Source organism: Vitis riparia, chromosome 10, assembly GCF_004353265.1.
Source record: "Vitis riparia cultivar Riparia Gloire de Montpellier isolate 1030 chromosome 10, EGFV_Vit.rip_1.0, whole genome shotgun sequence".
In the NCBI taxonomy this organism is placed as follows: domain Eukaryota; kingdom Viridiplantae; phylum Streptophyta; class Magnoliopsida; order Vitales; family Vitaceae; genus Vitis; species Vitis riparia.
The window spans coordinates 7829337-7845720 of record NC_048440.1 but is presented as its reverse complement, the minus strand read 5'-3'; the positions used below and the strand labels follow the sequence as shown (position 1 = coordinate 7845720).

At 35.8% G+C, this 16384-nt stretch overlaps 1 protein-coding gene across 5 annotated transcripts in view; it reads right to left on the bottom strand.

Annotated features, from left to right (window-relative positions):
- Positions 1–12291: 12291 nt before the first annotated feature.
- Positions 12292–16384, bottom strand: part of LOC117923304 (probable LRR receptor-like serine/threonine-protein kinase At1g56140) — a 60800-nt gene continuing 56707 nt past the window's right edge. For all 5 annotated transcript variants that reach the window (XM_034841533.1, XM_034841531.1, XM_034841530.1 and 2 more), the window contains 8 exons: positions 15416–15789; positions 15071–15266; positions 14806–14961; positions 14419–14537; positions 14116–14326; positions 13491–13722; positions 13050–13200; positions 12292–12947 (listed from right to left, as the gene is read on the bottom strand). In XM_034841533.1, coding sequence (XP_034697424.1) covers positions 12513–12947; positions 13050–13200; positions 13491–13722; positions 14116–14326; positions 14419–14537; positions 14806–14961; positions 15071–15266; positions 15416–15789 — 1874 coding nt within the window. In that variant the 3' untranslated portion in view covers positions 12292–12512. The remainder of the gene's footprint in view (positions 12948–13049; positions 13201–13490; positions 13723–14115; positions 14327–14418; positions 14538–14805; positions 14962–15070; positions 15267–15415; positions 15790–16384) is intronic.

Here is a 16384-nt window from a genome sequence, read left to right as displayed (position 1 = left end):
ACCTATTATACCGAGAGTTGTTGTCTCACTTCCAGAAACTCCCCAATGACACCGGTCAGCTAAAGGGTGTTATGGTTCAAGCACTGGTTATTGGGAACAATAGGACACTCGTGCAACCTGACCCACAGGCCATGAACAAAAGAAACAAAATAGGGCACAAGGAAGGCCTGAAGAAAGTGAAACACATAGATTAGGCAATTATTCAAAGCCACGTATCATTCATGCACTTTCAACAGGCTTGAATATGGAAGGAAGAAGAAGAATTTCTAGATATTAAAATGAAATTAACAGAGTCAGATCATTCTCTAATATAAATAAAAAGCAATAAAAGAACCACAAACTATGAGAAATCCAATAACGATTCAAAATTAATAGCAGCCATATGGCCTCTGAAAGCTACATCCAATCATCAAAACAAATCCTGGTAGAAAGAGACAAAAGAAGAAAATGAAAGAACATGGGTTTTATAGTGAAAAACTTACCTCCCAAGAGAAACCAGGCCGATCAATTTCTTTTTTCCTTCCTCTCTTCCGGCTTCGTCTTCTGGTCTCGTCCCTCTCTTCGTACTCCTCTCAATGCTTCTGAAAGTCTCCTTTTGAAAACCTCTTTTTCTGTCCCCTCAAAACCACCGGTCTGTGTTTTTTATAGCAATTGGCAGCCGTCCCACCTGAGGAGTCCTCCTCTCTCCAAATTCTATGTCTCATCCACCAGAAAAATCATTTTTGAATTTTCAAAAATCAACCCATGCATATCACCTAAGGAGCATCAAATTATTAAATCAAATAAATGGATAAATATTTTTTTTTAAATGATAAGATAATAATAATAAATAAATGAGTAAATAGCAATATAATAAACAAATAAATTAGTAAATATAAAAATAGGTGATTGATAATAATAAAAATAAAATAAAATAAAATAAAATAAAATAAGTAAATGAGATAAATGAGCCATGCAAGTCATGCAACCATACAAGTCACACTAAGAATGCCTAATGGGCTAAGTGTACCTAAATGGACCTAAGTGAACCTAGATAGGACTAAGATGATGCCTAATGGGTTGAGTGCACTAAGTGGGCCTAGGGTGAGTCTAGGTGGGCCTAACCGAGTCTAACCTAAAGTGCACATAAGTGAAGCCTAATCTAAACTTGAAGGACAACCAAGGTCATAATGAGGAGCCGGATAAACCTCTCAACCAAAGTCTCCAAGGTGGCTCAAAAAAGATAAGCTACATGAGTAGTAATAGGCCATCAGGGAATTGTTGTAAAGTACCAAACGAAAAACCTAATAGGATATATGCTAGGATAGCAAAATGGAAGGTCTACAAATATGTCCTTCTTCGGTAGAGATCACGAGTATAGGGAACATGAGTAGAAATATGAATAATGGGCATAAGGAAGTGAACTATACTAAAGAACGAAAGAAGGATCAGAGATTTTGTCCTAGCACATGACTAGGGTAAGCTTAGAACACAGGTTTGCAATGACAAGAATGGGACAAATCTATTTAGGGGGAATGACAATGAAGAGAGAAATGTATGTGACGAGTTAGACAAAGATGGAAGGGGTGACAATAATGACTCAAGGTCATGGATGAGATAAATGACTCCAAGCTAGGAATTCTGGGCTCTAGGTGCTATGAATGACTCTGGGTAGAAAGCTCAGGGCTTTAAATGATATGGATGACTCTAGGTCAGAAGCTCAGGGCTTTAAATGCTATGGATGACTTGAGGTCGGAAGCTCAGGGCTTTAAATGCTAAGAATGACTATGGGTCATAAATAAGAATAACGACTTAGGGTCGTGAGCTCAGGGCTTTAAATGGATAGCTAATCAAGATGCTTTTCGACTTCTGGTGTTGGGTCGAGGCCACTCGCAAGTGGCTAAAATGATGAAAACGAAACATCTCAAGGATGTGAAGGATATGAACAACTCCGAGTCATGAGCTCAGGGCTTGGAATGCCATGAATGACTCTAGGTCATGGATGAAATGAGTAACTCTGGGTCACGATGAATAGTTCAAGGCCATGGATGGCATGAATGACTCTAGGTCATGAGGCAATGAGTAACTCAAGGTTACGATGAATAGCTCAAGGCTATATGAACAGCTCAGGGCTATGAGCTCTAGGCTCTATGACTGATCAGTTGGAAAAAGAGTGCGATACGCAAACTCCAGGTCAAACCACTCAAGGGCGACCAAATGATGAAGGCTCAACTCAAGGCTAGAAAGGCTTCGGGCCTTTAGGGAATGATAGCTCATGGCTATCAGGCTCAAGGCCGAAAAAAAAGAAGGATAGCTCAAGGCTATAAGACTCAAGGCCTAAGGGAATTAAGATAGCTCAAGGTTACGAGGCTTAGAGCCTAGAAGGAATGGATAGCTCAAGGCTATGAGACTCAGGGTCTAAAAGGAATGGATAGCTCAGGGCCTAAGAGGAGAGGGATAGCTCAAGGTTATGAGACTTAGGTACTAGAAGGAATAGATAAAGAAGACCAACTTGAAAATGGATAGGAAGCCAATGGGCCTAAATCCATATACTCAAAATGCCAGGGGTTGGATTACTGAGCTTAGAAAGGGAAATATGCGCCAGTATCCAAGGTGCTCATAGTGTTGAAACAACCAGTAAATCAATCATCCACTGAAAACAATAGGTCAAAAATTGATGCATCATGACAAACCTTTGAAAAATCTAAACTAAAAGAACTCTTTGTGTTCCAAAAGTTGTTCTGTCAACAAATCTCAAAACGTAAATCTCGAAGTGTGTACATCGTGACTCATCTAAAAGCAAATCTCAAAGTGTACAAAATACTACTCATCCGGATAATCCAATTTGAAAGGTAACAATGGCAAAAACAATCTATCTCATGAGCGTCTGGCTAAAGGATCCACCCATGCTACTCGAGTGAAACCTGATGTGATTCATCTCTATCTCAAAAAATCCATGTAGAGAGGTCTTGATACAGTCAATCGTCGGAAGCCCCATATTAGTACTCAATCTAAAACCAAGCTAATCGTTGTCTCAATCTCAAGGGTACTCAAAGAAAATGGGGAAATATGTCCCAGTATGAGATTTGATGTCAAAGTCATGAGGTAAACAATAAACAATTATCATCCATCTATGTACTGCTACCTAAACACAATCTCATCAAGGAGAGGTGACTACGCCCTAGTATGGATATCTGATATACAATAAAGAATCTATCAAAATCCATCAAACATCTCTATAACCATGAATAGAGATATCCATACCACCCAACAACAACTAGGAACCTCGGAGAAATGGGAAAATATGCCCCAGTGTGAATATTTGATGCACAATCAAAAGGATGAATCCGATATCATCAATGAACTGTCTCTAAACTCAAAAATCCATCAAACATCAATATGCCAAGCAAGAGAGAGAAACCAAATGCTTCTAAAAGTATCTTCCATAAGAGAAAACATAGTAATGACTACACTTTAATCAATCTACAAAAGTCTATCGAAGTAAAGATTGTCAAAGATAACGTTTTATCTCATGGCCTTAAGGTGGTCTTAAGACAAGGGACGTAACATAGGTGATCAAATCCATACCCTCGTGTATAGTGTACAACACATAGGAGAATCTCATGAGCATGTGAACTTAAGAGGAGTCAACAATAATATCGATGGTGAAATGCAAAAAAGAGAAAAAAATGGTCAAGCCATCAATGGATCATGTAAACGATGTGAAGAAAAATGTCAAATCAGGAAGATGTATGGGTGTTTGAATGGGATGAAAGAATAAATAAATAGTAGGAAAGAAATTATGGGGAATCAAATGAAGGCAGTGAGAAAGTGAAAAGAATTATGATCAACGTTTGTCAATGCAACAAAGGAAAATCATATCACCCATGATGGAATGATGGAGAAGGCACTAATTCGGAGACCTTAATGTAAGGTTACTCAACTCTCATACTTGCAATGTATGCCAACCCTAATCCAAGAAACAAAAGATCTCATAAAACTCAAAGCTCTCACAAAAAGTTCCCATCCCTCCAAGTGTAAAGCAAAAGTGACTCAATGAGTGAAAAACTCTCACAGAAAACTCACATAAACCCTTGACATCAAATGAACCCAGTGAATAACCCTCAAGTAGCAGCAAAAGTTCAATGGAGTAGGACACCATATAAGAACATATCATTGTTTTTTTTTTTTCATGAATGCACATACCCTAGTCATCAATAAATCATACTCCAATGAGAAACTACAAGGAATGAACTAATTCTCTCAAATCACTGATAGACACATGAAATCCCATCCTATGAAACAACCTCTCAAGCTAAAATCTCTGAATCAATGCCAAAATGAAGGGAGTGATATTACTGCCCTCTATGCATCAATATGTGAAGAATCGTCATTCCAATTGAAGGAAATATGAAATGTAGCAACCAATGATAAAAACAAGGATTGAGATGAAAAAGTGAAAATAATGGAATGTAATAAACAAGGTGATGAGGTGATAATAGCAAGGATGAGAAGATAAGCCTATAAGTCCAAAGCTTATGAGACTTTCCTAGCAAAGAACAACTATACATCAAAGGGCCCCAACCCAGGTGTAGAAATGATAAGTAGGGCTATAGGAAAGAAAATGCTATAGCATACCACATGAGGCTCAATGGGCTACCAAGAGATTGAGGCATTTTTCTACTCGCATTCCCAACACTCATGATCTCTACTTAAGATAGGGTCCCTCATCCTAATACTGATTTTGGATCAGTTCAGTGACACGCTAGTTAAAATCTTGTTAATTGCAGCATATGCCACGAAAGGCTAAAAGATGTTGTCATCGTAAAATGCTACCTTTTATTCTGCAATCCCTATGCACAAAGAATTATTAAAGCTCGAAACCGAAAGTGTCTTGTATGCTCTACAAGTTTCGGACGTAGTGATGTCAAACCCATTCATATCTAAAAAGGACCAGGGAAATTGTGGTTTGTGCTGGTCATTTATGAGATAAACACCAGTTTCTTTTGGTGGAATGTGCCACTTCCGACTATGGATCTGGAGAAAGTATTATGTGTTGTTCTCTGTGAGGAACCCGATGTTTGTGGAATAGCATGACTCTAGTTTGCAAGTTTCTCATTCAACAGAATAAAGAGATCTAAAAGGAAAAATTAATCTATATGGTTTAGATACAAGCACTTCCAAACAAAAATCTATGATCGGTTATGCCCCACAAGTTGCAGTTAATAGCTCGAGCGCATTAAAGTCCTCCATTCCAGTTTTTCTGGCTACTAAGATCCATCACTTACTAGAAAAGTCCGACCCAAGCCCATTTAACAAAAGTTGAATCAATTGAAATACAAATCACTATATTTTTTCATTTTTTACGACTCCTAAGAGGTTTCTTGTTGCGTTGGAAGCAATCCTATCTGTCTTAGTTTTTACCCTATAGTTAAGTCCTTTGTTGAAGGAGAGTTGAAATCTTCTGGTCTGATAGAATATCTAGAAAGTCATTGATTTGGCTAGAAATGCAAATTCTTGAGCTATTGGGTGTGAAGATGGAAGCCTACAGGTTTGTACAAAATTGAAAACACTTACTCAACAGCTTGTGGTAGTGGATAAAACTTCAGAACATGATACAGTGGCTTTTATATTAAATGAAGGCAAAGTAGAAGAATCAATTTTGTGGTTGTTTGAAGATTAGAAAAAGTAGATAATTACAGGAGCCTGAATTTTTTCTAGAGATCTTACTCATGTAGGTTGCAGATAACCGGTTAAGACTACTAAAGAGGTAAAAGATGGAGTTCATGATGAGTAAGAAAACAGAGAAACTAAGCTACAGAAAAATCTAGCAATGAATTGTGAGAAAACTGATGAATCAGATGAACTTCTTAATGAAAACCCAGAAATATCAGTGCATTCGAATGATGAAAACATATTTGAAAAATGAACTGACGTTTCTTCAGTTACAATGTCAAAAACCAAAAAAAATCTTAGCAAAGACTTGAAACTAAAGAATGAGTGGCAGCAAGGGAATCGGATCTGGAACTAGACTTTAATCACTTCACCACAAGTTCCTACTAGCAATGCAAGCTGTGATTCTGAGAAGCCAAAGTTAGGTTGGAATGCCTTTATTGATAAAATTATATACTCAAACAGAGTGAGCATGAACTCTGAAGTGAATAAAATCGGTCTCCTCCAATCATGCCAGCAATGTACAAAGAACTCTTCGCAAAATCATCAGCAATGCAGTCATAGCTAAACCCTCAAGCCTCACTCCAACATGGCCACTCTGATGCACACTACCTTTTTCCTTTTGCACCCTTTTTGTTTTCCTCGTGATTTTACATGTTTTGAATTATGTTTTCAAAATCATCTTCATCCAAATAACTCTGATTTTAGAGAATCATCTTCAGACCTTCTTTAAGCAATAAAATCCAGATTTCAATAATCTTTTGTTGTCGTTTTTCCTTTTGGCATGCATTTTCACTATTTTCTTTGACTTTCAACCATTTTCTTAATTTTCAACAAGCATGAATAAACTTCATGATTCCAAGTAATGGAACTCATAGAATTAATTCATGCAAAAGTAATTTAAGTCTTGGTGGGAGGCCTAACATCCATGACATCTTCTTTAATATTGATTAAAGCAAGGTGTTTGTTTGATATTTGATTGATATTAATCCTCTTTGTGATGCATGAGATTTGTTTTGCACCTGTTATTGAGCTAACCTTGTTTTCCATAGAGGCGTTTTAGCTTGCTATCCAGATATGCTTTCTTTCACTTATTTCGAGAATTTTATGAACATGTATGTCACTTTTCCCTCGATTTAGTCAATAGAGACCTCTTTAGGACTTAGAAGGGTACTACCTCTTAGAGGTACCTTTCCAATAGGTAACCTGATCCTCGGACCAAGACTCGGGTTTTTCTAGACTTGCTTTTCCAAAACTATGGAGTCACTTCTTTAGTGATTTCTTTCTTGTTTTATTTGCCCTTTTAAAATAAAATAAAATAAGTGGCGACTCCAATTTTTCCAAAACTAATTTTCTACCAATAAAAATGAGTCTTGCCATTGAGTAGGGACGCACGTGAAAAATGTGGATCCACACCAATACCTTATCATAGTTGGAAGTTTATATCCCATAGGTTATGATGAAAAGGTGAGTAGTATTTGTGCTCATTTTAGGCAAGGAACTATTAAGATATAGTTAAACTATTTATATTCTAACATAGTTTGGGTTCCTATAGAAGCACCTAAAGGTATAAAACCCATAGGTGTAAGTTGGTCTACAAAGGAAACAATTGAGTAAATGGAAAGCTTGAGTTTTATGTGGCTAGTCTATAGCTAAAGGTTATGGTTTGAAATTTTGTTTCAACTATAGAAAACCTTTTCAACAATATCCATACTCAAATCCATTAGAGTAATCATATCTATTGTGATGCATCTCATTTTTTAGATACAACAACCATACATTTTCACAGCAAATAACCTTGAGTGTATGAAAATGCATGAACAAGAATGGTAGTGCTCTTAGATTTTGTAGGTAGATGATAATCTACTCGTTTTAAATGATGTAGGGATATTATTATCAATTAAGATCTATTTATCTACTCAGTTCTAGATGAAAATCTAGAAGGGGCACAATATATTCTTGGGTTTAAGGTCCTTCGAGACTATAAGAATAGGAAAATTGCACCATATTACCTACACTAGAAAACATTTAGTCAAGTGCATGATGCAGAACTCCAAGAAAGGTTTGCTACCCTTTAGGTTTGGAGTTGTCTTTCTTAAGATCAATGTCCTAAAACATTATATGAGAGAAATCTTATTAAGGCAGTATCTTAAGCTTTTATTGTGGGTAGTCTTACGTATGCAATGTTATGTGCTAGACTAGATACTTTCTTTATTGTAGTGATGATGAGTAGATTTCAGTTTAATCCATGATTAAAGCCTTAATCAAATGTTAAGCATATTACCGTTGCATTGAGTTAGTACTCCTTAGGTATGGGGAATTAAATTTTTAGTCTAATAAGGACTCTTGCAAGTCTATCTCTAGGTACATGTATATTCTAAGTGGTTTTTGTTGCTTCTAAAGTAACAAAGGAAGCATTTTGGTTTAAGTGTAGCTCCTTTGGCTATATCGTCTAAGATCTTGTTTTTTATAACAATAAGATAGTGACACAGTCTAAAAAACCAAAGTACCACAAAAAAAATAAACACATAAAAAGGAAGTACTACTTTTTATGAGATGGTTAAGAGAGATGATGTGTTTATAGAGTAAATTCTTTCTATAATGCCCATTCTACTTTGGGGGTTCATAGAAGTTTGTTGGGATCAAGCCCCTAAATGTAAGACATGAAGTAACAAAGTCAAATTTAATTGTCCCGTTGTCATCTTTTTTATGCATTGACATTGATTTGAGCATCTAGCTCATATCTCTTACATTGTACATGAATTAGGCGTATTAAGAGTTGCACAAAGGATACAAGTCATGGATTCCTTGTAAATAGATAAGTTGTCCATGATTAATTTATAAATTTAGGCAATCTAGTAGAGACTATAGTGCAATCCTCCTAAATGGGGGGATGACTTGTCTTGGCCATTAGGATGGGCTTCCCATGATGAGTGTATGTGATGCACACTAGATAGGATGTACATTATTCATGATGTAACGTTATCAGTTGTCATGATTCACCAAGCTAATATACTACATGGACTCTCAACCTTGAGAGGATATTGAGCATGTGGTAAAATCAATAGGAGGTTTTGACTTATGGGTAAGACCATAAAGTGGTCATATATCCTTATGGATTGGGTCATTGTTGATGGAGATTGGTGGCAACCGATATTCTCAATAAAGACACCATGATATCTCATTTGGGATTGAGACATCATGCCCTTTTAGATGATCCAAAAGACATGTGATCATGAAATTTATTACCATAATAATTCATTTAATGGAATTTGACATATGCTCCTTGGAGCTAGAGTATGTAAGTTAATCACATAATACGTGGGATCTATAACTCAAGGATTGGAAAGGTAATCTTGATAGGTGATAACACTACCTTGTTAGATTATGAACACTAATTCATGGGGAGTTTACATGCAATGGATAGTAGGTCATAGACCCAAGTTTCATCTCGTTGTTAGTTACAAAAGGTACTGGAGTGCGGTTAATTATCAAAAGTGGGATGTTGAATCAACTTTAAAATTGAATTATGAGGGAATTAGTATTCCTATAGGTCCTAATGGTCCCCACTCTAAGCTCATATACCTTGATGGTACCATTTACAAAGATTGGATCAACTCTAAGTTCACTCTTGTGCATAAGAGCATTTTGGTAATTACACAAAGTTGCACAAGAAATAGTGAACAAGGTATTTGGATTAGGCTAATTGATTAATTAGATAGTCCTAATAGGTTAGTTAATTAATTAGGACCCTTTTTGGGCTAGATTAAGTGACTTGATTCTTAGCGAGCTCGAGTCACTTAAGACAATAGGGAACCCTATAAATAACCCCTTAAGGGTTAGGGTTTCTAGTTATTCGTCTTACACCTCCAAAAAAAGAGAGTAAATGTTTCTTCCTTTCCAAATCCCACCCTTTGGAATGACAAGGTCGTTGTTAGAGTCATCAAGCAAAAGACTTTGGGTGTACAAGGCCTCCGCAGACTGCAGGCTTCTTCTTCACCACATGTATTTGATCTAGGAACATACAAATCCATGTATAAGTCTCTTAATCTCTAGATTTGTATTATAATATGGTTTTTGAAGTCATTATTTTCCACTATGTTAGATTTATAGAACCCTAAGGATAGATGCATGCACCCTATGAGATCCAAGGCTTGGGAACGGAATATTTTGGGGTTCCCAGAATCTTAATCTATTACATCATATTATGCTTTCTAAGGCTCAATCCCAAAAACAACAACATTTTTATCTAAATTAATGGGCTACGACTTTGAAGTTGTCTATCATAGTGGTAAGGAGAACAAAGCAACAAATGAACTTCCCCACATTCTAGAAAATTCCAACAATGTTTTAAACCTTTTAGGTGCACAGCTAATGGCTTTGTCAAGTCTTATCTCTACTTAGCTTGATATATTGAGAGAAAAGTGGCAATAAGACTCTTAATTATAGTCACTAATCGATGCACTTAAACTTAATCCACAATCCAAGCATAATTATAATTGGATAAATGTTCAACTCAGGTACAAAGGTCACCTTGTCTTAGGCACAACTTTTTTTCTCAAAAAAACACATGAACAACATGACAATCTCATTGGTGGACATTTTGGGGTTCATACAACTTATCATCGAATCAAGCGAGGGTTTTATTGGTCAAGATTAAAAGGAGATGTCCAACACTATGTTGTTGAATGTGATGTTTGCCAATGCAATAAATTTGAAAATGTAGCTTCTCCAAGCTTGCTTCAACATCTCCCAGTCCCTACTAGAAATTAGAGAGATGGACTTCATTGAAGGGCTTCCTCATTTAGCAAGGAAGGATGTCATTTGTTAGTGGTTGTCAACAAATACAACCACTTCATCGCATTAAGTCATCCCTATTCGGCCAAGGACATTGCTAAACTCTTTATGGACTATGTCTTCCATTTACATGGCATGCCTACTACCATTGTCAGTAATAGAGATCCCGTCTTCACTAGCACCTTCTAGAATACTCTTTTTGAGCTATAAGGCACTAACTATGCATGAGTTTTGCATATCACCCTCAATCAAATGGATAAACATAGGTTGTTAATCGTTGCTTGGAAAATTATCTCTATAATATCATAGGTGATCTCCAAAAAAAAATGATCGCATTGGCTTGCTCTAGTAGAGTGGTGGTTTAACACTTCTTTCTACACAACCACTAAACTTACACCATATGAAATAATTTATGGCCAATCTCTTCCTTTTTTCCAATGTATACCCAATGATTTTAATGTAGCAATTGTTGAACAATAGTTGAAGGACTGTAATGCCATAATGTGGGTGCTAAAAGAAAATTTGTAGAAAGCTTAACATCATAAGAAGTAATAAGTTGACCAACATCATTCTAAAAGATCCTTTAAGGTGGGGGATATAGTGTTTCTTCACCTCCAACTATATCGAGAATGTTTTGTTCCATTCTACAAAAATAAAAAACTCTCTCCCTGATTTTATGGGCATATTCAAGTTCTCACTCTATGTTAGATTTATTGCTTATCGTTTATTACTACCTCGTTGCAAAATTCACCTTATTTTTCATGTTTCTTGCCTAAAGAAGAAGATTAGCCAATAATTAGTCGCGAAACGCAAGCTACTATTGGTTAATGAAAATAGACAAGTCTTGTTTGAACCCCTTGCAATTTTAAATTATCGTGTTATCAAACATGACAAGTACACAAGACTCAAGTCCTAGTTCACTTGTCCGATTCATTTCCAAAGAATGCCATAGGGGAAGATTTGGAACCACTCAGCTGCCACTTTCCTCACTTCAAACCTTGAAAACAATGTTCTTCCAAGGGAAAGGGAATCTTATGTACCTTCCTAAAAATTAAAGGTAGTAGATTAGGGGAAAGGATTTGAGAATTGATTGACAATCCTAATTTTAGGATGTTGCAATTAGGCAAATAAATAATGTCTTATTGCTAAGATCATGGGCATGATATGCTATATTTTTTGTTATTTAATAGGTATTGTAAGTAGGAGGGAAATCATGTAGCTATTGTATTTCTTTCTAAACTTTGAAAAAAAAAATGTTCTATCAATTTTCCTTTCTTCTTGGGTTGCATCACACTTTATCAATATCATCCTAAGGTCTTGGAATAGAACCATCCAAGTGCCCCATTAAGCCTTTTGCTTTCACAAGCATGCAAATTTGAAATTTCCAAGAAAATACATTTTTCCCATTCAATTTAATAGACAAAAATTTTTATTTTCTAATATTTTAAACATGGGATTACCCAAGATGATGCACAAATTTGATTCAAACTCTTAATCAAGAATGCAAACTAGGATATTAGTTGCCCCATGAACAATTATCAAGCTCTTCACCCAAGAAACAACACAAACCTTGCTATGATTTTATTTAGGATCATTTTTCATCCAAGCCTAGCTCTAACAAATAACGAAGGCTTGAAAAAATATTTTTTCTGGAATAATATGTCTCTTTCTTAGAGATAGTCTTCTTATGTCAAGAAGAGAATTTGTATTAAGTTTAAAATTGAAATCCGGTATTTGAAATTAAGATATATTAAGAAAATTCTCGAAATCATGCAATCAAGTATAGAATTAGATAGAATAAAATCGCCATCGTCATGCTGAGCAATCTACCAAAAGACGAGCTTTGACAACAACAACAACTAAACATTGCCCTTCCTACAACCTTCCCCATAAAAAAATCTTTCAATTGTCTGAGAATGTTAAAACTTCCACATATTCTGGTATGTGAGTCATCTATATACATTAAACAATGTTGCCAAAACCAAAACTAGCCAGGAAAATATTCAAGGCTTAAAGGGAGAGAATTTAATAACAATATTATTATAGGAGAAACAACAGTTTCATCACCTTCCTGCTCCAATAATTCCATGAAGCATTGGTTCAGAGATATTTACAGGAGAAGGCGTTGGATTACTTGTACCCTTATTAGATGCAAAAGATGTCGGATTACTTGTACTCTTATTAGATGCAAAAGATGTGGGATTACTTGCACTCTTATTAGATGCAAAAGAAGTTTGAGCATCTTCGCTCAAAAAGCTACTCGTAGTATCATTGAAATCCCAATCTGTTAAATAACTGGGTTTTGATGCAACTGTGCTTACTTCAATGTCTCCTGCAAGCATTGCAACAACCCTCGACATGGTTGGCCGCAGCACTGGTGATGCTTGGGTGCACAAGAGAGCCACTCCTACTACTCGTATGGCTTCATTTTCATCAAATGCAGTTAATCTTGGATCAATCAGATCCAAGCTTCGGTTGTTTTCATGTAAAGCCCATGCCTGAAGACATTATCGAGATATAATTAACCACAAAGGAAGAATGAATTATCAAACAATGTTATTTTGGAGAATATTTGAAAAGATCATAACATTTTTCCATACCCATTCAAGAAGATATATCATTTTGGCATCCAAGCTATTATCAGTATTTGGTCTTCCACTCAGGATCTCTAGAGCAACGACTCCAAAACTGAAGACATCAGCCTTTTCTGTCAGGTGCCCACGCATTGCATACTCTGGTGCTAGATAGCCACTAGAAAATTTACATGAAATGACTTAGTTGAGGTCAATCAGACGAAGGTTTTTTTGTAACACTGACAAGTTCAACAATATAAGAAAGGGATTTGAATGTCACTCTGCCTGACATTGAACCAAGCAATTCATCTTGTACTTTCTCTTGCTCATGATATTGGATTTGATCCATACCAGAATAAAACATGAAGAAATAAAAAACTGGAGATATTAACTGATAAAGAGTATTTTCATTTATCATAGAAGGGTAAATGGCTCAAACTCAGGAAATGGTTAAAGGAGATTTCTTACATGGTGCCTGCAATTCGGGTGCTGATGTGGGTTTTCTTGTCATCATACAACTTTGCCAATCCAAAATCAGATATCTTGGGGCAGAGGTCTTCATCCAGCAAAATATTACTAGCCTTGACATCTCGGTGTACTATCCTTGGCCTTGATTCTTCGTGAAGATAAGCTAATGCTCTTGCTGTTGCCAAGCATACATTGAAGCGGGTTGGCCAATCAAGATGCAAATTGTTTTTCCCTGCCAGGATTGGTACCCATTTGGTCAAAAGCTTATAATGAATAACAAACATTCAAACACCAAAATCAAGCAACAAAGAATAGTTTTAAAATTTTGTAAAATAAAGTTATCATGAACTTGCTTACATGAATCCATACATTCACTTGAACTTATGAGGTCATATTAGGCTTAGGAGTGGAGGTTACTATTTTCTCCCCATTCAAATAATAAGATGCATAAAATCTTAATTATTTATTTTTTTTTTTTAACACCTTTTCTGTTTCCAGAATTTTCTCAACCACCATTAATTGCAAATAGAATCAGTTAAATTTGAGACTTTCTCAAGGAGGAAGAAAATTTTTTCCAAAGGTTCATAGATGTGCAAGAAGCAAAGTAGTTTGAACATCTTCATACCAAAGAGAGAATGATCAAGGCTCCTGTTTTCAAGATACTCATAAACCAGGAGACGTCTGTTTCCTTCGATGCAAAATCCATACAATTTCACAAGGTTCCGATGTTGCACTGCAGATATGGTAGCAATCTCTGTTATAAATTGGCTCTTCCCATGTTGAGATGCTACTGTAAGTTCCTTTACAGCTACAACCCTCCCATCAGGAAGAGTGCCCTATAAAACAACTAGGATCAATCAATCTTTTCATTACCATGAAAAGAAAATGCATCATGCATTATATTATTGACATGAAAAATTCATTTTACCTTGTAAACAGATCCAAATCCACCCTCCCCTAGCTTATTTGTGGCACTAAAATTTTCTGTTGCAGTTCGCAACTCAGCATAACGAAAAGTGTTTGGTCGAGGGCCTACTCCAAGAAGCACTGCAAATTCATGTAAAATAATCAGTATTTTATGAATTCTAGAAGGGATACGGATACCACGACAACAAATATCAATGGATTTGCATACAGTGGGATGAATCAGGCTGGTATATTCATTCTACTAACTGGAAAGTAGCATCCTAGAAATAATAAAGAAATCCATTTTCCCTCATTTTCAAGAAGTATATTACTTAGTGCAGAGGACTTTGAAATTCATTTTTGAGAGACACTAGAAATACACGAACATTTTGAAGCAATTATATTGTACCTATATCCTCGTTGAGATTCGATGCTTTCCATTTCACATAAAAAACTGCACATATAATAAGTATAAAACTCAGAATCCCAATGGCAGCTACAATTCCAGCAATCAAACCAGTGTAGCCCTTCTTTGGTGGAGTAGTTGTTGGAACTCTTTTCAAATCTGAGCAAATAAATCGGTAACCAGTTGTTAGCTGTGATTAGCAAAATGGAACTCTATGTAGAACATATCATATAGGTGAAAATTAGAAACTATCACTCAAGTGTGTTACCTGAAACAACACTGAGGGCTGAAATGGATGGTCCATAATAACCTTCAACTGGTATGCAGCAAGTGCCCTTACCAGCCCAAAACAGGTGAATTTCAAGATAGTTCTGTGACACAACAGCATTGAATTTTCTCTCTATTGCTCTCTCAACCCCACCTGCCTCCTTTGTTATGTCAAAGTCCTTTAATTGAAGAGTTCCCTGTTGTACAAGTGAAAAGAGATCAAAATGGATTTTATTTATTCTAAAAATATTTAAACAGGACTTTAACAAAAGAAATTTCATACAAGTGGAGAATGGGATTTCAAATCCATGATGGTTTAATTTTTGGTTTGTACTACAATTCTTACCTGAATATAGATATCAAAAACACGCCTTCCTATACTTTCCCAAGTTTGTGCACTTTGATCTTTAAGTTCCATTTCTGCAAATTGCAAACTTACAGTGTAATGTCCATTCTCAAGACCGAGGCCATAGTATCTAAGTGAGCCTGGTGATATCCTTGAAGTCTTGAAAAGTTCTGGGTGGTTAGTCCCACTAACTTCCGTCTTATATGCAATTCTATCACTATACAAACCCACATTGCTAACTCCCCAATTCTCTGATCTGCTTACATAATATGATGTTGAAGCAGTACCAGTGGTAATTGAGTTATCAGCCTCATATACAGTGCCATCGGGTGTTCTCCACTCTGGCCCACCACACTTGATTGAGACATTGGTATCTGTAATATATACATACATACATACATATGTACATGAGAACCTTAGTCATTGTCGGAACACTTACTTAAAAAATGTGATTTTATTTTTATTTTATTCAAATTCAAAAGAAATATTAAGGAGTTGTAACTTTCTTAGCTAAAGCTATGTAACAAACTTGACATGCCAGTGAGGAAAAAGTACAATTTAGTGGTTATGATTGATAAAATGAACTAAATATGTGCCTCCCAAAAGTGCTCTAAAGTGTTTAAGTGGAAGCGTAGGTCATGATGTTTGAGACATTTGAGTAAAGTGAAAACAATAATAAGAACTACTAAAAAGTGAAAACCTAATTGATGGTATTCCAATTAAATCTAATTGATGGTATTCCAATTTGACATGGTTAATAACAAAGATCAACTTGAAATGCATCAAATTTTTACATTTGACTTGAAACTAACTATAAATGCAGATTTTGAGGATACGAGTATATAAAAAATTAGGAGTGTATTTCATTTTCTAAACTATTAATTTCCTTCTTTGACAGATTTACTTAGATGCTTTCATTTTTTATTTTTTTTCTTTTTGTAAAAATTAGGACCACATGGCTAAAAAAAC